The 23,638-nt window shown below is 35.5% G+C and overlaps 3 protein-coding genes across 13 annotated transcripts in view; 1 reads left to right on the top strand and 2 right to left on the bottom strand.

The window, feature by feature from the left end:
* Positions 1 to 23,638, top strand: part of LOC105204439 (phytanoyl-CoA dioxygenase, peroxisomal) — a 60,581-nt gene that overhangs the window by 3,606 nt on the left and 33,337 nt on the right. The window contains exon 1 of one of the 6 annotated variants that reach the window (XM_039450510.1): positions 6,959 to 7,067. The exons of 3 other annotated variants lie outside the window; for them this stretch is intronic. The gene's annotated coding sequence lies outside the window, so the exon portion shown is untranslated. Of the gene's footprint in view, positions 1 to 6,958; positions 7,068 to 8,601; positions 8,883 to 23,219; positions 23,462 to 23,638 lie in introns of those variants that run through there. 2 more of the 6 variants (XM_011173509.3, XM_026138157.2) reach the window with 2 other exon arrangements.
* Positions 1,830 to 13,193, bottom strand: LOC105204437 (scoloptoxin SSD14). 3 transcript variants are annotated; one of them, XM_039450507.1, is made up of 11 exons: positions 12,488 to 13,191; positions 12,151 to 12,286; positions 11,861 to 12,057; positions 6,576 to 6,815; positions 5,852 to 6,075; positions 5,542 to 5,734; positions 4,924 to 5,124; positions 4,581 to 4,830; positions 4,307 to 4,500; positions 3,983 to 4,223; positions 1,830 to 3,547 (listed from the first exon to the last, which is right to left on the bottom strand). In XM_039450507.1, the coding sequence occupies exons 2-11, from the start codon at positions 12,178 to 12,180 to the stop codon at positions 3,284 to 3,286; spliced, it is 2,034 nt and encodes a 677-aa protein (XP_039306441.1). In that variant the 5' UTR covers positions 12,181 to 12,286; positions 12,488 to 13,191; the 3' UTR covers positions 1,830 to 3,283. The 3 variants fall into 3 exon arrangements, with proteins under 3 accessions (XP_039306441.1, XP_011171807.1, XP_011171809.1); XM_011173505.3 differs by having other exon boundaries at positions 12,761 to 13,191; XM_011173507.3 differs by lacking the exons at positions 11,861 to 12,057; positions 12,151 to 12,286 and having other exon boundaries at positions 12,761 to 13,193.
* Positions 17,181 to 23,638, bottom strand: part of LOC105204438 — a 34,048-nt gene continuing 27,590 nt past the window's right edge. For 2 of the 4 annotated variants that reach the window (XM_011173508.3, XM_039450504.1), the window contains exons 4-10: positions 23,011 to 23,148; positions 21,552 to 21,870; positions 20,786 to 21,034; positions 20,356 to 20,587; positions 19,851 to 20,090; positions 19,217 to 19,497; positions 17,181 to 18,930 (exon numbers count right to left, since the gene is read on the bottom strand). In XM_011173508.3, coding sequence (XP_011171810.2) covers positions 18,652 to 18,930; positions 19,217 to 19,497; positions 19,851 to 20,090; positions 20,356 to 20,587; positions 20,786 to 21,034; positions 21,552 to 21,870; positions 23,011 to 23,148 — 1,738 coding nt within the window. In that variant the 3' untranslated portion in view covers positions 17,181 to 18,651. The remainder of the gene's footprint in view (positions 18,931 to 19,216; positions 19,498 to 19,850; positions 20,091 to 20,355; positions 20,588 to 20,785; positions 21,035 to 21,551; positions 21,871 to 23,010; positions 23,149 to 23,638) is intronic. The other 2 variants (XM_039450505.1, XM_039450506.1) reach the window with 2 other exon arrangements.

Here is a 23,638-nt window from a genome sequence, read left to right as displayed (position 1 = left end):
ATCGAAAACGTGATTATAAATCATAATCATTTTGGTGCTAACTATATTTAAATTCTGATGATTACAATCATTTTTGTCAGTATAACACAATGTTATTATTACTAATGTCACAGCAACAACAAATATAAAAATGGAGTTTTTAATTATAATTTTATTCAATTCAATTATAACTACAAATACTAAACACTTTTCTCTCAGTGTACAATTAGTGAAATAACGTAAACATGGTTTAGAGGATAAGTGCGCGTCAAGTCGTATTCTAATCGTTCTCAAAAGATAAGATGTGACACTTGCAATCCACCTTGCAGAGGTGCGGCAAGACGCTCGTCGTAACGGGGACGTAAACAACTCGAGAAATATTTTGTTGTTACATTCACCGAGCTGAATATGGATATCACCGCACGGTACCGTGAAAGAAAGCCGATATCACGCATTAACACACGCGCAATCAATCGAGCTTGTTTCTACGTCGTAGACATCGACACGAGACGAAGCTATCGAAGCATGAAGAGATGCGTCACTCCACCGACGAAATTTTTAGATTGAATAATTCCGTAGTCTTGAATCGTCTTGTTCGCGATCACGCGAGAATTTACGAGGCTTCCCCTCGACGTTAACGATTCGATTACAATAAAATTGTGAAAAATACTCTGATGCGAGGACAGCAAAAGTTGTCTGCTAATAAACAATATTTTCTCGATATCGCATTCCAACATTTGCTGTTTACGAGAAAATTTGATACGTTTATCAGAAAGGTCATAATTCATCGTCACGCGCACTGAAAAAAAATTTACTAATAACTAATAATGCCAATTAAATATTCAGTTAATATAACCAAAAATAATTTTACTTTTCTGAATATTTAGTAAACGGTTCGTATTATTATTAAGAGTTATTTGGTAATATTTACTAAATATTTAAAAAGGTATAATTATTTTTGCTGATATTAACCAAATATTTAATTCTTTCTTTCAACATTTGGTAGCTATCAAAAAAATTCTTTTCCAATGAGTTTTCGCAACGCAACGAAATATTGATAATATTTATTCAAGCAGGCAATCCACCGATGTTAATTAACAATGTTTGTAAACCAAACAGATGTTTCATATTCGAATATTTATATTTTGATTGCTTTTATACGATGTTTCTTTATAACGTTATGTCATTCCTCAGGTTTTATAATTAATGTCGCGCCTGGCGAATCTGCTTGGCGAATATCATTTATATTCAAAACATCGGATTCCTTTTTCGGCGTAATTTTATTTCCAAGGTCGATACGAACGACGAATTATCTCGACTAAGCGCGAAGTACGTGCCCGTTCTCATGCACTCCTCTCGTGAACACAAGGCAACACATTTAATTATAACTTATAGAACATGTGCTGTCTTTGCTAAATCAGCAGATGACAAAGTCCATCCACGACCCCTTCTTTTTTTTTATCCTTTCCTCTTTTGGCATTTATAAAAATGCCACGCGAAGGAAATTGCGTCGATCAAAATTCGAAGGACGGCGATGATCAGACGTGGAGTACCGTTAATCTATTTGATCCTGATGGTTGGCATTAAGTCAACTCCAGTGGTCTGTTCTCGAACTGGCGAATAGCCGAGAATTCTTCTGAACAGGCTTCGGGAAAACAGGTTTCGCCGAGTCGTAGTAGGGGAAACGCTAATGCAGTGCCTTATATTTGTACGTTACTTCCAAAGCGTCATTTTGGTGTTGTAGAAAGCTCCATGGCTCCATAATAAGAAGATTAGTAAAAGGAGGGACGTACTGTGACGTACCAAGAGTACAAAAAGCAATTTCCGTGTAGGAGAATGCTTCAAAATGATTATTATTAAAATTTGTTTTTATTGAGTAATAAGATGATATAAAAAGATCTCTTTGTGAAATAGTCTTATAATACATATCTCTCATTATTATGAGTACATGTATATACATATATATGACAGTTTTTCATATTTTAATTATATGAAAATTTCCGAAAAATGTCCTTTTAGTTTTCTTCGGAATTTATAGAATGAGATATCTTAGAATGAAGATTCAGATTTTATATCATATAAGAGGAATTTTAGAAATGATATATTTTCTTAGCACATCTAAAAAGTGTTACAATTTGTATAAAAAAATTTGAAAAAAGTTATATATTTTTCTAAAAAGTTATACAAAAATTCTGAAAAATTACATGAAGAACTAAAAAAATGTTTACCACATATACAATGTTATAATGGAAAAGTTTATTAGAGAATTTTGCAGAGACTAACCTAGAATATGCAACGATGGAAATTGAGGTCTAATAAATAATACGGAGTAATTTAAAACAGGAAATAAATCTGAATGTTGATGTCAAGGTTCTTATACGTCTATAAAAACAATAGTAAGGCTAAAGGTTTTCAGTAAATATCACGTTCACAAAGCGTTGTATAGCTGCGCTAAGAATTCGAATAATACAGACATGTATATCATTGTACGAATGAAAAAAAGTTTATGAGTTTATGAGCAAGTTCAAGAGATGATAATAAATTGAAAATGTGGACGCGGAAGTTGGAAGAAAGAGTGATGCAAGAACAAGGTATGACTAGTGTGCGAGAAAGTGTAAAAGTTATATTGAACAATAATACTGATGTATCGACTTTTCAAACATGAACGTTTCACCGTTAATTATAACAAGATTAATCGCATTGGTCTTATAATAATCACGAGATGTTCAGTGCTGTTTGAGAAAAAGTTCCCTATCTTTCGTAGAAGGTTTGTACAGCAAGATGATGCAAATAAAAAAAACATTGTCAGAATTAATATTACACTGTATTACTATTTAATTTAATATTAAAGAATAAAATAAATGAAAATACACATGTTAATGATAAATTACATTTAAATTTTATGAAATATAAATCATATTATAATTATTAATACAAATAAAAAATAAATATCACTAATAATAAAATTAGCATGTCCGTTACGGTATGACCACTATGTGAGTTTTTTGAGTGACCGTAATCCTTTTCTGCTAGACTACTATTAGTCGAGCAGCAGCAACCTTTCTGTCTACCATATGTATTACCTGTGTCATAATTTGCCAATGTGACCCTCCAAAGGATCAAAGTTACTTGACTTGAACGTATTAAATATAGTTTGGCTGTAAAAAACCGCACATAGAATTTGAAAAAATAAATATAATATTAATTAAATAAGTATGGTAATACATTGCAATATTAGTTTTAATCACTTTTTTTCGTTTTTTCCTCTGTGTAAAAGCTAGATCGATTAATTCACGCACGCAAATCAATCGATTCCATAGACATCACCGCCTTTGCGATAATCAGCATTCGCGAAAATCGTGGAATTTTCATATAATATGACGCATACTACGCTACCACGAACCCTGTAACGCTTTGTGGTGTGTCCCAAACGTTTCAAACCATCGATCACCTGCTTAGGAATCCCGTACTCGTAAGATACCTTCGGCGGAAACAGTTGATGGTGTATTCTCGCTGAATCCACTGCCTCCTTAACCGTCTGCTTCATCCAAAGTATTTTCGCGGTCACCTAAAAGTATGCATGGCTTTACTCATCATCGATAGAACTGTCTATTGATTTGTTAATTCCTCCCCTTCTCCAAGAAACAATTCTCATTTAGCAAAAATATAGCGTATCATTACATGTATAGAGGATATTCTCTACATGTATTATTAAAGTTTCATAATTTTTTGTATTTCTACGCCGCGTGAGTTGGAAATCTTCCCTTGTTGGAATCTTTCACAATTCACATACATAAAGAAATTTAGAAAAGATGTAGACTTTTTCTACACTTTTAATAAGTATTAATCATTCTCAATTCGTATAAAATATTTGAAAATTTTTGAAAAAGTTATAAAATTACATATGAAGAAAATAAAAAAAAAAGTTTTTAATCCAGGTCGGTAACTCTGCGTAGATATTTGAATGTGAGTTATTAGATATTTAACATTAGATGTTACTGACTTGCGACACTGCTGTCGTAATTCTCGTCCCACCGGCGGCACCCATGATCATTTTGACATCGCCATGCCGATCGACCAGAACGGACGGCACCATCGAGGACAATGGTTGCTTTTTAGGCGCGATATAATTGTTAGGGCTTGGCGGCATATTGAAGTAATTGTACTGCGACGGAATACTGAAGTCATCCATGCCGTTATTTAACAGAATGCCGGTTCTTTTGCTCACGATTCCGCTTCCAAAACTGCAAAGTCGTCAGACGGAAAGCGTAGAGACAATATTTTAATGATCCGCGGACGATATAACTTTAGGTGTAAGTGCGCTTACTAAAAGTTGATGGTACTGGTAGCCGATACTGCGTCGCCATTCTGTGCCAGTACCGATATGTGTGCGGTACCGTGGTCTTCGACACTAGCATAGGTAGAAGAGCCATAGTGCTTTGGATCTTGCCACGTTTTCGTATCATCTATTTTTTCTCGTATCGCACGCGCGAAGCTCTTCGATGTCAAATTTTTGGTTATCTTCAAAGGAATTAAGATATTGCAGTTATTGCACAAACTCTCTATAAAGTTGGAAAAGAACAAGGATTCGGTGTATTTACCTCAATCATATCGACGAAAGCTCCATCGCCCAGATTCGTTCTTAATGCGAATGCGTACTTGAACGTTTCTATCATTCTGTGATATGTGAGGATAGTTGAATTAAAATCGGCTATGCTGGCTGGCGTGAAGCCATAATCGTCGAAGACATTGAGAATAAACGATAGAAGAGCTCCTCCACCAGGTAGTCCCGTTGTCAAAAGTTTTATTCCGCCCGAAAGATCTGTCTGTATCGGTTGATCCCACGAAACTCTGTAGATAAGGATAAGAAGGATGTATACATTCTTATATGTAATAACAAATTCTCTTTGTCACGTAGCGCGCGAACAATTATTATTCGATTACCTGTACTCGTTAAGATCCTTCATTGTTATGATTCCTCCTTGTTCTTGCAAATCCTTGACGAGAAGTTGTCCAATCGTTCCGTTATAAAATTCAGTCGCATTTCTCTCGGCAATAATCCGCAGTGTTTCGCAAAGTGCGTGGGGTTTAATCACGGAACCCGGTTTGCGGAATTCGTTGGTCGCGGGATCGACAAACAGTTCTCTAAAAGATCAATGAGAAGGATATTTCGTACACATGCGCTGTTAAATTTGTGATTTTGAATTAAACCTAATTTGAGTCATTTTTCATCACTTTGCTCCTATATTTAATTTGTTGTTAATTTAATTAAAACAATGAAGTAAATAGTTTTATTTAAGAAATATATTATTTCAAATTTAGTTTATTTATTCATCATTTACTAGATGCATACGTTAATATGAACACTTATTTCGAAAATAATTTAAGCATAGAAATAGATTGTGTAATTGTTTTTTTTTTTAACTACGTGTTTTGTGCAATGTTGAAATAATAAATTTTGACACACTTGGATATTAAAAAGGAATTAGTTTGATGATCCTTTAATATTTAACAGTGCATAAATATTTTATGCGTGATTATTTATGTTTGACAAATTCATACCTTAGAGTTGGATCGTTATAAATACTTTTCTTATTATACGTAAAGCCATCGTGTTGCACTAGTGTCAGGACATAGCCTTTTTCGCAGAGTTCGATGCTCGGTTTGAACAAGTCCGCCCATGGCAATCTACCGAACTGCTGATGAGCTTCCCAGTAACCGGCTAGTTCACCGGGCACGGCGACTGCCAATGCGCCTGCCGATAGTGCCGATTAAAACGCATTCATGTTAAATATCTCTCATACGAGGATACGCATGCGCAATGCGATCGAGACGCTTAGAATTAGTCATAAAAAAATTTGCCAAGATTTACCGAATGAAGATGCATTTGCGGGTTTGCCATTGTACATCGTGAAATTTGCTGCCAAAGGTGCGCGGTCCCTTGCATTGAGAACGAAAGCCTGGTGCGTGGATCTTTGATAAATCGTCATTAGAAATCCACCACCGAGGCCTAGACTTTGCATGTTCACGAGTCCGTTGCATATTAGTGCGGCCAGTGTAGCATCCACCGCTGATCCGTTCCGTTCCAGAATCGATCTGAAAAGGCCGAGTAAATCAGGCGTATTTCAAGTCTCGTATATCGACTATTTTTTGTGAATTAATCCTGATATCCTCAATGATCTCAACTTGTGTAATTTTGATTTGTTTTCCAAGACTGGTATTAGTTACATTTTGTTCAGCTGTCAGTTGTTATTTTTACTTTTTTAATTAAAAAAAGAATAAAAAAAATAAAAACAGCTGAACAAGATCCAAGTAAAATTTTAGTTTTTTAGCTTTTTAAAGCTTAAAAAATAAGCTATTTTATCTAAAAAAATTGAAATAGCTGATTATTTATTTTAGTTTTATTTTAACTTATTTTTAGCTTTTTTATTTAAATACACAATAAAATTATTACAAAAAAGTCAAAGTTTGTATTTCTTATCTTACTATTAGTCTAAAATAGATTGGGATCACTGACCTCGTGATATCTTGTATTTAACACAAAATATTACTGTGCCAGTTAAGAATTAAAAAATTCATGTCTTTGGTATACATACTTGCCGATAACAGCACATGGTGCTCCGTCCGCGCAAACGGCACCGCGTTTGAAAGTCCTCAACTTACTCCACGACGGCGGCTGAAAGCTCTCTGGATCGGGTGGCATCAGAAATTCATTTTCATTTCGCGAGTCTGACGTGCCGCTACGTGCATACGCACTTAAACCGATAATTACGGCGATTATCAACGCTGCTACGACGGCACCGATTATGATAACATGTTGCACGCGAAACTGTGATCTGGAAAAGAAACAATAATGTATTGATAAAGATGGTACTTCAGTCGTATCAAAGTGATCATTTTCATAAAGCGTAAACACGGAGTTATCGTCCATGATAATGATTCTTGACAACTTTATTTTGTACCGCCTCTTGTATATATTGCCCCTTTCTCGCATCACTTACTCTCATTATACGTTGGACCTTTTCAGCTGTCGTTGCAAAACCGTGTACTTTAATAGTTCAACAACATTGTTAAAGATTAATAATTACGTGAGTAATTCTATAATGAACGCTTTCAATATTAACTTTCTATTATTTTTGTATGACTCGAACGCTCAGTTTATATATATATTTTTTTTAATTTTTTAGATATCGCATAAAAATTAACTCTAAAACTTTCCATCTCTTCATTTTACAACCTTCTAGAATAAATTTATATACTTTGATGGAATATGCACTGATTTATCTTTCTTTTTTCTTTTTTTCAAAATGGAAATACAAACAGCATTAGATTTTACAGTCTTACAGTCGATATTCATAGTCGTAGTAAATAATTTTCAATTAAAAATTGACTATGAATACCGATTAAAGACTGTGAAATTTAATGCTGTTTGTATTTCTATTTTGAGAAAAAAAAAGAGAAAAGAAAGGTAAGTCAGTGCATATATCATCAAAGTATATAAATTTATTCTAGAAGGTTGTAAAATGAAGCGTATTTAATTGCATATTTATAAATTCATTATTATTTTTTTCTTTCAAAGGTAAAAAATTATTCATGATTATTAATACCGGCCTTTAAGTAGCAATTAAGATATATTATTAATCAAAATACAGATCAATATTTTAGATTTATGTTAATTTACTTTCTTTTAGTTATTTTATGAATTTAATGTTAAGGGATAATTTAATAATTGCGATAGAATGCCAATTATTTATAGGTATACGTGTACATTTGCATATTGAAGTGTACTAAATCAATTGCATTGTCATTCAATGACAATGCAATGTTAATCGCTTAGAACTTTGATATTGTTATTGAAACTTTCATGTTAACATTTTTAATATTAATTTTTACGCCCAATTAAGAATATTAATAGATTTGATTTAAATATATACATTCAATTAGTTTTGTAAATAATAGAATTATAAAAAAATGATTGAAAAATTACTTTATTTAAAAAGATCTATATGACTCAATGAGTAGATCATTTTAAATAAAGGAATTTCAAGAATTTAAACAAAAGTTTTAAATTATTAAAAAAAATATATTCTTAATAATAGTTTAATTTTTTTAATGGACTAATATACTTTATTACAGTTTTGTAAGATATTTTAATTTTATACGATAAATTTAATAATGTACTGTAAAGAGTTCCGTAATTGTATACTGTACAAAATTGTAATAAAATAGATATTCCATAACAAAAATTAAAACTGCCGTTAAAAATATCATAAATAATTTTTGAATTTGTCACATAAAGTATTGATAGTTTATTATTTCTAAAAGTCACATCAATCATTATGACAAAACATACTTTTTTGCCTCCTATTTCTTTAATATTGCTGTGTCTCTTTTCTTATAACAATTGATTTACTACTTTTTTATTAAGTATTTTAAATTATGATAAATACCAGACTTCGTGGATAACTCTACATACCGCACTTCATGGGTTAAAAGTTTAACTTGAAAGATTTATTAATTTTTCTTGAGATATACACATGCGTCATCACGCGCGCACGCGCGATCGTAATAAAAGTTGAAGTACTAAGGCTCTAGAAAGACTAGAGAAGTTTCTGCCCGCAGTCACTGCAATTGACTGTCAGTCACTGTTAGTCAACAAGTGAAGGCGAACCGATGTTGTACGTTTAAGCATAAAACGTTCTTTTTGTAATAATAATAACCACTTTACTTTTTATTTAACAAGTAATTACGATATATTATATGAATTCGTACCTGGCACGTTCAAAAAAATTTTTCTTACAATTGCAATAAATTAGAAGTTGGTCTTAAAATCCTTCGATAGAGAACAAACTGTGTTCCTACTACATTGAAGATCGCATCACTGCAGCATTGTGAAACTTGAGGTAGGGAAAAACAATGAACGCATCATTCTGCCAATATAAAATAGCTTGTTAAATTTCCTTTAAAAGATTTTTTAAGATTTTTTAATTAATTGAGTTCGTGTTATATGCAAAAATAATTCAAAATTATCATCTAATCCGGATAACATTGTGTCCGTTATTGATATCATTATCATTTCCTCTTTGCACTTTATACGAAAGATATTTTTAAAATATAATATATTTATTGAATCATCAAAGAGATTTTTATTATAAGTCTGCATATTGTTTCTCACGCTGATTTTTAGCGTTTTTTAAATAAATTCTCATTATTGTGAATTATTGGACGTCCTTGTTATTGTTTGTTTCATTATATAATGTGGTTGATTGCCATTATCAGTGGAAAGATTATTTTTATGATGATAAATGTGTGAAAGTTTTAATGCGTCTGATTCAACTTTCGATCAAAATGTAAGATTTAATCTATATTTTGATGGAATTTATGAAACAGTTTTGGTACTTTTATTTATTATTTAAACGCACATTAAACCGATATAATATTAGAATAGTTATTATATAAATTATTTATTAATATCTTTTATCATTTTTTTTTGTTGACATTGTTAAGTCGTTGAGACCATCAAACTTGGTATTTATAGTTGGTATTTATAATTCGTTTTTTTTTATGTGATGCTAAAGTCGTCTTTTTTTTACCGATTAAACGTTAATTTTCGCGCATGCGTTTCTTCTAATTACATTTACAGATTTGAAAATTCTCCACAATTAAAGTATAGACAATAATGTATAACGAATGCTATGTAAGGTTAAGGAAAACGAACAAACTTGAAAAATCAATTTTAAAATGTTAATGACAAAGTATTATCATCTTTAGATTAAGTAAGATTATCTTAAAATATGCATCGATTATCACTGATTAAAATTCTAAATTATTAAAATACTGAATCATTGTTGTTGTCAAGCTGGATTATACTCGTCGAATGAAAAGTTTTATCCTTGATAAAAAATACCAGTTTTAAAAAGATTCGAGAGATTAAATTATGCTTTTCATTTTTTTATGTTTAATTTTTATTTTTATGTACAGTGGTTGGTAACAGGTAAGAGAAAATTTAAGAAACCATTCTTGATGATAAAATAAGACGAAAATAAGGAGTAATAAAATTACGATTAAAGCTTCGTTTTTAATTATAAATTTTAATTTAAATATAAATATAAAAAGTGCTTACATCACGTGAATATTGAGATACAATTAAAAAACGAAGTTTCAATCACAATTTTTTTACTTTTATTCCTTCACAGACCAACTGAAATCATTTGAGATGCAGACAGTTTTTTCATTTTACCGTTTTTGTTTCAAGTTCAGACATGAAGTACAACAAGTAAGAAAACATTTTGAATCACATAATTATACAATCATATTTCTAAATGTTAAATGAATAGTCAGCATTTTTAGAGTTGAAAACCTTTATGAAAAATACATCTGTTTACCAGTACCTCAATTGATCTAATTAAACAGTAAAAAGGCAGCTTGGTATGCAGAAAGTAAATTTTTGTTTTATTTTATAGAATTTCTTAAATTTTCTCTCTTATTATCGAACAAGTAATATGTATAACGATAAAGAATAAGTTCTTTAAGATATTAAAATTTTAATAAACATATTTAAAATATAATGCCAATAAAGAATGAAACCCAAGTTGGTTACGTTAATGTATTCTTCATGAAAACGTTACACATAATATAGATGTTTCGGTCTCGAGATTTAGACTATCCTTAGTATAATAAAATATTTGTCGGCAGTATTAACTATGAATCGAGTTACATGCACACAAAGATGTGGTCTATCTTCCACATGACAAAGTAATTGTCAACAAAGTTGAATGTGAATCGAATTACATACAATCTATTATTGCCAATTTGAACGTTAAATTATAATAGTTATTTTGTTTTATTAGACGATGTCCATTAATTAAATGATTTAAAGAAGCTTTTGTCAAGTGTTTGTCAAGCATATATCAAGGCATGAATCAGCGTTCAGGCAGCAATTATTTAAATTGTATATATTACGCAACAATGTTGTTTTTTTCTCTTTTTTTTTGTTGTGACTTATATAGTATGGAACCAAAGGTCGGTTTGCAGACTTAATGCCCATTTTTGTTTGTAAATAAAAGTCTCTGACTTCAATTAAACATTATATTTCCAAAAATATAGATCGAGATGTTAAACGGCAAATGCGAGTCAAGCGCGTTAGTTGGTGCGCAGGAAATTATTAAAAATGTATATTATGGACGTTTCGGGTCTACTTTCAAGCCTCAGCAATAACTATATATAAATACTATGTTTTTATTTAATTGATTCTATTTACGATTTTTAAACATATTTACTAACAAACACAAATCATTCTCTTCAATGAGTGTGAATAGTATCACGACTGGTGATGGCGTTGTTCGCACTTGACTTGAAATAAATTATTGCATTTGTATTTGTTTCGAATGCTTAGCTTGATTTTGGTTTTAAATATTTAAAAAAATGTAATAAAGTCTTCTTATACATGCCCATTATTATATCTATCTCTATTATATCACATCAATGAAGAATCAAAGCTGCTTTATGTCGAAAATACAATTGCTTATTCCATTATATGCATCAAGCAATTTAAATTAGCTGTGAAGCTTTAAATAATAAACGTATACATACAAAAAGCAATAAACGCAGTGCGTCTGCGCGATAACGTGGCAGATGCCGTTATAGAGGTCAGTCCCTATTATGGACGCTGCTGATCTGACAACTTCGGGATAATGAACGAAGCTACTTTCGCTTTTCTAATTGAAGCTGAAGTACTTCCCCAAGTGAAATTGATATGTATACGTATCTGAGCTCATGGGGAAATGTTTTCCATCGGCAATGGAAACGGAATGGAAACAACTAATGTCACACGAAAACGAGCTCTGTACTTAGCTGATAGCGAACATGTGATACCACTCACTTATCTATTTTAAACCTCTCGAGCACTCGTTTCGATCTATCGTGCGAGGAGTGCGAGCCGAGGAGCCAGGCGGTCCCGACATCCTCCAAGTCGAGGAACTGAGTCCTCTCGTAGCCGGTGCACCGGGGCGCATCGTCGGCGCTGGTGCATACGGAGCTCGTGCTGGACGAAGGCGAGGAAGCTCTCATTGTTTTTCTCTGCGAAAAACTCCATTTATTAGTACGATAAATGGAATTTGCCCTCGCGTACTCCGCGAGGCTCTCGGCTAATTCAACATCGATTTCACTCACTCGGAAGACATGTCGTCCGTTTCTCACCATCTACAACCGTACTTTCTCGTGTGTACCTCTCGATCGGCGGGCGAGAAATTCCACGCCATGTCAGAGTTTTCGGCTACATCCTGTGCAACGTCAAGCACCCTTCCAACTATAAAAGTAATGTTGAGTTCAATCTTCGACACGAGTTGAAGAACGCATGTATGGAAAAACTCTTCTACGAGGGTAGTTATCAGATGTTACTGATACAAATGTAAAATTAAGCCCTGCGTGATAATTGTACACTGCGAAAAATAGCTTCAGTAGTCAAAATGATAATGAAAAGCTATACTTAAACGCAGGAGATACATGCCTGTTGTTACTAACGTATTTTAAGCGGAGCAGAACTGCGAAATACAGCAGCAAATGTATCAGCTGAGCAAGCAAGATCGATGCGAGCCTGCGCAGCTACCGCGCACGTCATCACAAGACAGGCCTGTAGCCATGAAATAAACAGAGAGAAGGAGAGAGAGAGAGAGTTCTACGACTCGAGATTCGAACGTTAAGATTGACTTTCGTATCGAAAAGATCAACATATGTGTAAAAACACTGAGAAAATGTTCGATAGGCATGCAATATGTTATACCTCCGTTCCTCCTGCGACTCGAATGTACACGTTAAAGTACTTTTCGCTGTCATCTTTCCAAATGAAGTATATGAATATTCTACACGCTTAACGCTTGGCCGCACTTTCCGCTCAGTCGCGTGCGAGTGCGTTTTCCAGTAAATTCTCACCGACGCTCAAGTCTAATCGAATCAACGGGCTATCTTGCACTCCCGGCCAAACGCACTTGAAATTTTTTTATGAGTCCGTTGAGTGCGAAAAGAATCGCGGATGATGCTAGGCCGCGCGAAAAACTGATGAACGCGATTTATTCATGAAGAAACAAATGACGGAAAGTGAAATTGGAGACTCGTTCGTTACATGTTGAGGCATCGTGCTCTATACGTGCTCTACTGACGAATACACGTTACAGTGTGCTAACGAAACGGAATGACCGTAGAAGAAGACCCGCGGAAACTTGTTTTGGAAACAGGTAGGACGAGGATGAAGTCACGTCCATCTTTATTTAACTCGTAAACGTTGTGACGTCTATGGAGCATATGGAACCAGACTCCAAAACTGGTTTATAGCCGTACATTGTTACGAATGCGTGTGCAAAGCAGAAAGAAAAATAATCACATCGGTTACAAAACTGATTGTTCAGGTTCAGTTGTTCATCTACATGGGATATTGGGAGTTTATTTTATGCTACAAATTAAAATATATACTTTTGATAAAAATAATGCATCATGGGCAAGAATTTTCACTTCCAATCGAGTTTTCTCTAAAAAGATTTTAACACTTAAATTTGTAGCAAAAAATGAACTCCCAATATCTTGTGTCCGGATAATTAGTTTGTTACTGTATCTTTCTGCAACGGTAAAGCACATGTTGTACATAAAATTCCGTGAAATTATAAATTCGACAGTTTTTCGTTATTCTTTTTATTTACACTAACTTTTTATACATTCAGACATCGTTTATGTCGCAACTCTTTGTAATACTCTTTAACATCGATACAACATATACACCCGACAAAGTTCCTGAAGTTTTGTCATTGACAACGATAAACAGCAAGTATCCGAGCCACTCGGTTTTAACTCGCAATCTTGTTAGAGTTCAACATACAGCTCGACCGCTCGTAGATAAGCGATTCTAGAAAATTTGCATAAATACGTGTTTAAACGCGTGGAAACGATCAAGTCTCGTGCGTACAATAATAAGGTGTTACTATAATAATATATATAAATTACCGCTTAAAAGTTTCAGTACGTTTGAGATTTTCTCCCGTTTTATGAAAAATTAAATATATATTATAAATATATAAAGTGTACAAAAAATTCTTTAAAAATTTTTGGAATTTAAATTATTTCTAACAGATATTTTTTACTCTTTTTTCTGTAAATTTTTTTACGACTGATTGCTGCAAACTGCAGGTTGTTACGTACAAAGTTCCTTATAACATTATGAGAAATCTTTGCACTAATTAAAAAAAAAAAAAACATTTTAAAACTTAGCACAAATTAAAAAGCTTACTTTAAAGTAATTTTTGTTCAGTAATGTTTCATAAAATTGCAGTGCTTTGAAGTAAAAAAAATATTAAAAAAAAACAATTTTAAATAACTTAGAAACAAAACGTGTCTCGTACGATAAAAAATAGATCCAACACTTTATAAACTCTTTAAAATGCGTTTTTGATAACTTTTCTATGATTTTTTGTACCAAAATATACACTACTCAAAAAAAATAGGGAACACTTTTCAGACACCAAAAATTAGGCTATTTTCAAATGACTGTAACTCGGTGAAAAATCATCGTAGATAAAAAATAAAAAAAGCATTTTGAAGCTTGAAGATCGAGCTTTAACGTTCTACCAGCAGATTTTCAAAATTCTTTTAACTTCCTTGTCTTATGCAGTAAAAAAGCACACCCTGTTTTGTTCCTTAAAATTTTGTATTTTTGACACTTTGCATCTCGACCAACAAATTTTTTTCGAATAATTCAAGTAAAGCTTCATAAACTACAACATTTTGCCTACAAAATGCTTTTTTTAAAATTTCTTTACGATTTTTTTTTATCGAGTTACGCAACTTTGAAGCTAAACCTGCATTTTTTACAAATGCTATCCGTACTCCGTGAAAAATCATCGTAGACAAAAAATTAAAAAACCATTTTAAAGCTCGAAGTTTCAGCTTTAACATGTTATCAATAATTTTCAAAAATTTTTTCAATTTCTTAGTACTATGCCCCAAAAAAGATACACTGTTTTTTCCTTAAAATTACGTATTTTTAATAGCCTGTAGCTCAATAAAAAATTTTTTCTTGACAAATCCAATGCAAGTGCCATAAAGTATGACATTTTGTCTACAAAATGCTTTTTTAAAATTTTTTCTACGATTTTGTTTGACCGAGTTACAAGACTTCGAAGAAACACATTTTTTACAGTACATTTTTTTGAAAAATGACGTCTACCGCCGACATTAGCATTACCCAATGTGCACCACGTGGAGGTTGCCAGTCGGATTTTTGCACATCGTGTGTGTGTGTGTGTGTGTGTGTGTGTGTGTGTGTGTGCGCGTGCGTGCGCGCGTGCGTGTGCGTATGTGTATCACAGCAGAGATAAGGACCCCACAGTTCGTGACTTCTGCGATATTTAATGACTCCAAACCCTTTCTGCTGTGTGTGTGTATGCGCGCGCGCGCATGAGTGTTCAATAGTGTGTATTTCCTCCTCTCTGATCAATTACTGCTTGCAAGCGTTCTCGCATATTTATACATCTTGCAATACGATCTTGCGGAATGTTGTGCCAAATTTTCGTTAAAATTTCTCCCAATTCTTCTAAATTTTGTGGCTGTTCTTCGCGACGCCTTAATCATCGTTCTTGGCGTCGACGAAATAAACGCTATGATCGACGTTGCGTTATGCCAGTACGATCTTACAACGGCGGTTCCTTGATGGGGGGAGGGGGTGTATATCACTTACAAGACAAAGTGATCTAGTGATCCTGCCACCTCCGGCAATGACGGGTGTTCGTTATATCAACGATATTCTACGACCACACGTTTTGCAATTAAATTGAACCTGTCGGAACTTTATTTTCATGCAGGATAACGCTCGACCTCATACGGCTAATATAACGCGACGTTTTTTTGAACGACACGCAACTAGACTGTTAAATCATCTCGCCAATAGCCCGGACTTAAATCCAATCAAGCACATTTGGGATAAAATGGAACGACGATTAAGGCGTTGCGAAGAACAGCCGCACAATTTAGAAGAATTGGGAGAAATTTTAACGAAAATTTGGCACAACATTCCGCAAGATCGTATTGCAAGATGTATAAATATGCGAGAAGCCTTGCAAGCAGTAATTGATCAGAGAGGAGGAAATACACACTATTGAACACTCATGCGCGCGCGCGCATACACACACACACACACACAGCAGAGAGGGTTTGAAGTCATTAAATACCGCAGAAGTGACGAACTGTGGGGTCCTTATCTCTGCTGTGATACACACACATACACACCCACGCACGCGCGCATGCACGCACGCACGCACACACACGCGCACACACACACACACACGCGCGCGCGCGCGCGCGCGCGATGTGCAAAAATCCGACCGGCAACCTCCACGTGGTACACATTGGGTAATGCTAATGTCGGCGGTAGACGTCATTTTTCAAAATAATGTACTGTAAAAAATGTGTTTCTTCGAAGTCTTGTAACTCGGTCAAAAAAAATCGTAGAAAAAATTTTAGAAAAGCATTTTATAGACAAAATGTTATTCTTTATGGCACTTGCATTGGATTTGTCAAGAAAAAATTTTTTATTGAGCTACAGGCTATTAAAAATACGTAATTTCGAGGAAAAAACAGTGTATCTTTTTTGGGGCATAGTACTAAGAAATTGAAAAAATTTTTGAAAATTATTGATAACATGTTAAAGCTGAAACTTCGAGCTTTAAAATGGTTTTTTAATTTTTTGTCTACGATGATTTTTCACGGAGTATGGATATCATTTGTAAAAAATGCAGGTTTAGCTTCAAAGTTGCGTAACTCGGTCAAAAAAAATCGTAGAGAAATTTTTAAAAAAGAATTTTGTAGGTAAAATGTTGTAGTTTATGAAATTTTACTTGAATTATTCGAAAAAAGTTTGTTGGTCGATCTGCAAAGTGTCAAAAATACGAAATTTTAACGAACAAAACAAGGTGTGCTTTTTTACTGCATAAGACAAGGAAGTTAAAAGAATTTTGAAAATCTGCTGGTAGAACGTTAAAGCTCGATCTTCAAGCTTCAAAATGCTTTTTTTATTTTTTATCTACGATGATTTTTCACCGAATTACAGTCATTTGAAAATAGCCTAATTTTTGGTGTCTGGAAAGTGTTCCCTATTTTTTTTTGAGTAGTGTATATTCAACTTTTCATGAGATGCAAAAAAATCCCAAGTGTACTCATACTTCATTGAGTAGTAGTGTATATATATATTTAGTAATAATATATAAATTAAGTAAACACCGATACAGAAAGTGATCCGTATTCACGCCGCGTTAAGCATAGATGTTTTATTAATTCTTCATTACAGCCATTAACTTATATAATATAAATAATATATATATGTTTATATATATTAATATTATATCTAAATTTATTATATATAACATTAGAATTGTATATAAATTAAATGTACACGAATGGAATGAGAGGGACTAGCTTGTAAATATCAATCGTAAACAAAATATGCGAATACGCACCGATTCTTGCACTGTTTTTAACAATTTCTCATCAGAAATGTTTCTACCACATCACGTCGTCAAACGTTCAGAGAGAACGTCGAGGATATTTGTACATATAGATTTGTACGCACATGTATGCCCTAAACAATTTTTTGGAGCATCAATTCCAACGGCTACTTACAATGGCTAATTGTAGCGTTATCTATGTCGCTGATAGTTATCGCGTAGACATCAGTTACAAAAGAAACGTGGAATTTACGTCACAATAAATGCGATTGTAACTACCGAGAGAAACTTGACATTTACAAAAGACACAAACGTGAGATTTATCTTTTTCTTAAATAATGTAACTCGGCGCCCAATTCGAACTTAAACGTTCGAACATTCTTCGGAATTTGCTTCTTTGATTCCGACGTAATTGTTATCATTTTCTATCAAAAGAACTTTCTCGGGTGTCCGACTTCTGTCCGTTGTTCTCCGCTCTTCTTTCTTCTACAAGTCTTTATGATTTGTTCGGCAAATTAAATTGGACCGGAACTCGTAGATAACGAGTTTTTGCGAATTCATCGCTGACGCAAACTTTCATCGACACATCGTTTCGATTAATTCTTTGGGATGTGAGCGAACAAATTTCTCGAAATCGAGTTTGCCGACGGTTGATCAGTTCTTTGGTTTTTGTTTGTAAAGAATGGTCTTGCGTCATTATTGCATCACGTAATGTTGCAGAATAAAAGTACAAAAATATAATTTCAGGATATGTCGATATATTAACGTCGAGCGTAAAGATCTGCGAAGATCAAATTCATATATATCTTCTTCTAAAACTTTTTACAAAGCGTTAGGACACGTCAGAGGCGATTGAGATCAGCCTACGAAACGTATACTTGTGAATAAGTTATTTGTCAAATACCTCCTCTACGTTCTCGTGTCGCAAACATGAATTGTTTTATTAAATGCAAGTTATCAAAGTAAACTCTTTATCGCAGTTCATCGACTAATTTTAGTTTTTCAAATTCGCAAAATAAACGATTCGATGCTCGCTTATTTCGAAATTGCCTGCAAATGCCATGCCGTGTATCAGTGTCGCTTAAGTACACGCGATGAAATTTCACACACACACACATGCGCACACACACACACACACACACGCACACGAATGAATTATCCAAAGGAAAATACATTTGAGAGGATAGGCTTAAGAGGAGGGAGTTAGAAGTGGCCTCAGCTGCGCAGCCTCCTCGCGATCATCGGAAACTTCGAGTTCGCGATTGCTGCTTTTCGACTTTCGTCGCGCAGGCCTTATCTGCGGATTCTCCTTTAATCTCTCAAGATTGTCATCGTCATCGTTTATCTCTGCCTTTGTAGTTTCGATTTCTTCGACGCTGCTCCAACTGCTGTCGCTCTCGCTAAACTCTCTTTTCTTCAAATTACCATTCATCCTTTCCTTCTCTCTTTCAATCTGTTCGCCAGTCTCCTGTATTTGCGCAATTAATTGTGTTTAAAGCTAGAATTGAATTAAATTATATATTGAGAAGAGTATAAAAAGATAATTATTTGACCCTTTGTGACTCGATCTACAAAGATCAATAAACGTTTCTAAAAAATAGTTACATCTTGGTCGCTTCAATACTTTTCTCTAAAAAAAATTCTTGAAGATATTTTTTTTTGACTCAACAAATAGAATACTTGTTTATATAATTATACAATTATTTAAGATAATTGTACAATTGTATAAAATTTTGAATCAATTGATCACTTACCATGGCGAGAGATTTAAGCAACGTGGTAGTTGTCGTCGTGGCCGTAGTCGTATCCGTGGTATCGCTGCTTTCGCTGTTATTGTTCGGCCTGATTGCGGCTGACAATGCACCTTCTTCCAAATTTTTGCCGCGTACGTATCGCGTACGTGACGACCAGCCGCCGTCCGAGTTCTTCGCGTTAGCCTTGCCGTACTTTGGGGCGACGCCAGTGGTCCATACGCTCGCATCGCTGCTTCCCGTGCTGCTCTCGCTTCCGGTACTGCAGTGTCGCCATCGACGTTCTATGCACGCGCGATAAACGAGGGCTCTCTTAAATAAGGTCAGACGCTAATCCAGTTGGAAGTAACTCAGTTACTTCGACGATCTATTCATTTGCAAATCTCCTATGTGAAACTAAGGGCGAACGTGTTCAGCGGATGTGACGTTGAAAGCTCACTTGATTTCTTCTTGCTTATAGAGAGAATAATGTTATGCAAAACTACAAGATTTTAGATGAGAGCAAATGAGATTCCTGATTCAGAATCGTAAAGGTGTGAGAATTTTTACAAGTCGATTTGATTTTAGAATTGCAAATGCAATGGAAGCATAAACATGTAAACTGCACTACAAACGCTAGGACACAAATATGACGTACTTTCGCAGGGCGGTGGATTAGTATTGGAATTGAGGGCTTTTCTCAGAAGGGGGCTGCCTCCGTCTTGACTCTCCTCGCTGTACGCGCGCGTTATAAGGATCCTCGGACTTTTCCTCGGGGTTTCGCACATAGCTATGGAGCATCCCGCGTCCAAATCCGCCCCAATAAAGTCGCTCCGATAATGGGGACCCATCAGACTAGTGGCACTCGCGCTCGCCCTCACCAATTTGCTCGGTTCACCTTAGCGCCATGATGAAAGGATGACGCTCATATCAGTGTCGAAACGTTTATCCATCAAGGATCATCAAGAGGTCTTTCAAAAATTCCATTTATTTCACTAGAGGTTTTTTTTTTTTTTTTTTTTTTATAAATATTTGCGTTAAAGTGCGGAAGGTTACCTCGGACTGTCGGTTGCGAAACTAAGACGAACTAAGAGCTATTTATAATACGATGGAAGTAGGGATTGTATCGCGATAAAACGATATCAACAGCAAGGATTGTGTACCTGATTCAGCGGTCGGCACTCTAAGAGTATTACACGAGACGGCGGGCTGTAATCTGCCGCGTTGGAACCCTAGATTATTGCTTTCAAAACTACTCCCGGTCCTGCACGAGCCGAGAGCCAATAACGCCTCGCTGAGTCTTCGCTGAAGAGGCGGGAATGGGAAGAAGGAAGTGTTTCCGCTGCCGGAAGGTCGCCTGGAGCCCGCAACGCTCGGTGTTCTCGCCTGTATCTCCTGGAACAGAATTTACAGTTGCTCTCACGCGACCATGTACGAGTACGTGTATGTATGAACTATGAACGGAACTATAAATGGAACATAAGAGCCGCAATAATAACCGCAAACTGCGAAAATTACTGCTGTCCTTTGCGTCGCTCGGCGCTCTCGAGCGCTCTTTCACGAGCGTTTATTTCTCTCACGGTTTCGCATTACCTGCTGCAATTCCGACTTTGTCGCCTTTTTCCGCCAGTAGTTTTTTACAGATCGTCGCAATGTTTGCGATTTCAGGCCGTAGAGGAGGCTGTTGATAAGTGGTGAACACGCGAGAAGGAGCGACGCTGAAGAAGCGACCATAGGGTGCGCATGAAGATAGTGTTGATTACTGGCACAGCAAGCCTCCCAGAGGATAAACCCACAATACGGAAAATAGAGCAGGTACAGAGAGCCGACTAATTGCATCACCTGAAAAGTTTACATCCGTAAAACTGTGATAAGACCCACAGCAATAGCCATTTGATATAGCGAAGCTATATTTATCTTTATCAGTGACATAAACCCGTGCGCACGAATATATCAAAGTTTAACTAATTATATTCGAAAGTTGCTGGACCGTCCTTGTATAGTCTAGAAATGGCCAAAGTGGTCCATAAAATCACGAGACGCTGAGAGCGAGGAAGTTTCGGAATGTACTTTATCGATGCCTCCCAGCGTGGCGTCTATCGATTTGACTTGCTAATTCCGAGGTAGAAAATGAAATTACAGATTAGTCTTTAATTACGAATGCTTTTCATTAGCCTGATTAGCTGATTAGCTGTCAAGTGATTCGACAAAAGCTAAATTGATTATATTCTCGTTGAAAAGTTGGTTACAAGACTTTTAAAGATATTTCGATACTCGCTAATAGAATATGTTTTTTTTTACCTTGCCGTAGTGTCTGATGCCGTGATTTTTAAAATTTGACAAAAACATTTGTACTAACCGTGCTGGCGGCACTGTGGAAACGCGGCGGTCCGCCGGCGGAGGGTGCGGTGACGGTTGGCACGAAAAATGGATTTCGCTGATGGGTGATGGTCACCTGGGCACTCAGGGTGACCTCGTAAATCGCGCTGGCGATACGATGACGATGGTACCGTGCTATGCCCAACACGCGTAAATTGCAGACCGTGACGAGGACGGCCGGCAGCCCCAGGCCAAGAATGGCGTAAACGGCGCCGTAGAATGCCACGGCGGATCCCCAAGTTGCTGCCCCAGTGCTGTTCCCAAAATCCGGGGCGCAGCAACCCAACACTTGATTATACCTGATCGATACATTGAAAAGAGCATATTGAAAGAAAGGAACAAAATCGATTTGAAGATGAAGCACGATGTCGCCGCGACATGCGGTGATATTTTTATTACATTTTAGGAGAGCTGTCTATTTTATCGCGCTGATATTTTAAAAGGTTTTTTTTTAGACATTTTTTTTAGAAAAGTATGAGTAAATATTTGTTAAAATTACTTTATGTTTTTTACTTATTACCGATTTCTTATTTTTTAATATAATATGAATAATAATTTATTAACAATAAATTTATTTGATCTAATGATTTAGCTGTGAACGATTCAACGGTGATCATGATTCCGGATCTCCCAATGGATTAAAATTAGACAAACGTTATTGAAACTATTCATTCAGATTTCGAAAACACAAAAGGAAAATGGAGTAAGAATCAAATTTCTTTTTTAAACAAGTGCTATTAATTTATTGGATGAAATAAAAAATACCAGTTCTGACGATAAACGCAAGTGTTTTTATTAAAATAATGTTTGAATTTTTAATTTTACTAAAAGATCCAGAATTATGTGATCACTGATGAACCGTGCAAAGGTCAAATGGATCTGTCATTAATAATTATGTTTATTTTTATTTTTTATTAAGAAAAAACGGGAAAGCAATCTTCAAACAATAATCAAGGATAAAAAGTAATTTTGCAAAATATTTATCCACTTTCCTAAAAAAATTCCTGGAAATCTCCTAAAAAATCAGCTTGACGAAGTAGGAAACCCTCTCAAGTGCGTGATCGAAATTAAATGAAGCAAATGAGTTCGTTGACACAGTCGACTTGTATTATTACAATCCGTTCCATTTAACTTAACCAACTCGCAGCCTACAAAAGCTGTTCTCTGAATGAGAATTGTTTTTGGGTACGTGTCGCAAGAAGCTGGTGCGGAGGTAGCCTCGCAGCGCGCGCGAGCGCGCGAATCTTTATGCAACGTGAAACAATTTATTTCGACGAAGAGATAACAAAGCGCAAAGTAAATTGAGTTTTGTTCATTATCGTGAGGAAATGCAGCAATCGCAAGGCAATGGCGTGTAGCCGAGAGTCGCGGAATACGGCGACGTCTGTGTACCGATGTACCGGTATGGTGATTAATGATGGTAACACGTGTATACAAACCTATAAGGTGGCACCAGACCCGAGAACGGCGGTAGACACAGGAGTAGAGCGCCCGTCCAAGAGGCAGCCAGCCCGACAACCACGCGACGCGGTGAGACCAGGGCGGCGTAGTGCAACGGTGCGGCGATTGCGTAATACCTGCATAGAGTAATTGCGAGGCGCATGGACTGGCGGAAATGTACGAGATCATAATTTAGATACCGCGACGCGAGATGGTTGGTTAGGCTGTTTCGCACTCGGACGAGTGTTTAACGATTTCTTATATGACTCGCAATTCGTTAGTTTCGACTTGTCACTAAATCGGATTAAATGTACGTAGGGAGCATAGTGTGCGAGGTCGTCGCCGAATCATCAGCGTTCTAGAGAAAAAAATTGACGAAAATGCAACGCTCCTCAGCGAGAAGCGGTGAGAAAATCCGGAGGCGGGAACTACGGGGCAGTGAAAAACGAGGTAGTTTAAATCTGTTTAAATTGCTGAATAAAATATTCCGTGGTCGATCGAGCCACGGTCGGCCCTGACGGTGCGCGGCGTCTTTTGCGAAGGGAACGAAGGGAAAGAAATTTTTCGTATTTTCTTAAAAGGATTTTGTGCGATACGATGGAATTCATTTACACGTGGAAAAAGGAA

This window comes from Solenopsis invicta, chromosome 6 (assembly GCF_016802725.1).
Source record: "Solenopsis invicta isolate M01_SB chromosome 6, UNIL_Sinv_3.0, whole genome shotgun sequence".
NCBI classification, from domain to species: Eukaryota; Metazoa; Arthropoda; class Insecta; order Hymenoptera; family Formicidae; genus Solenopsis; species Solenopsis invicta.
Note: the sequence above shows the minus strand (reverse complement) of the source record. Positions and strands in the feature narration are given on the sequence as shown.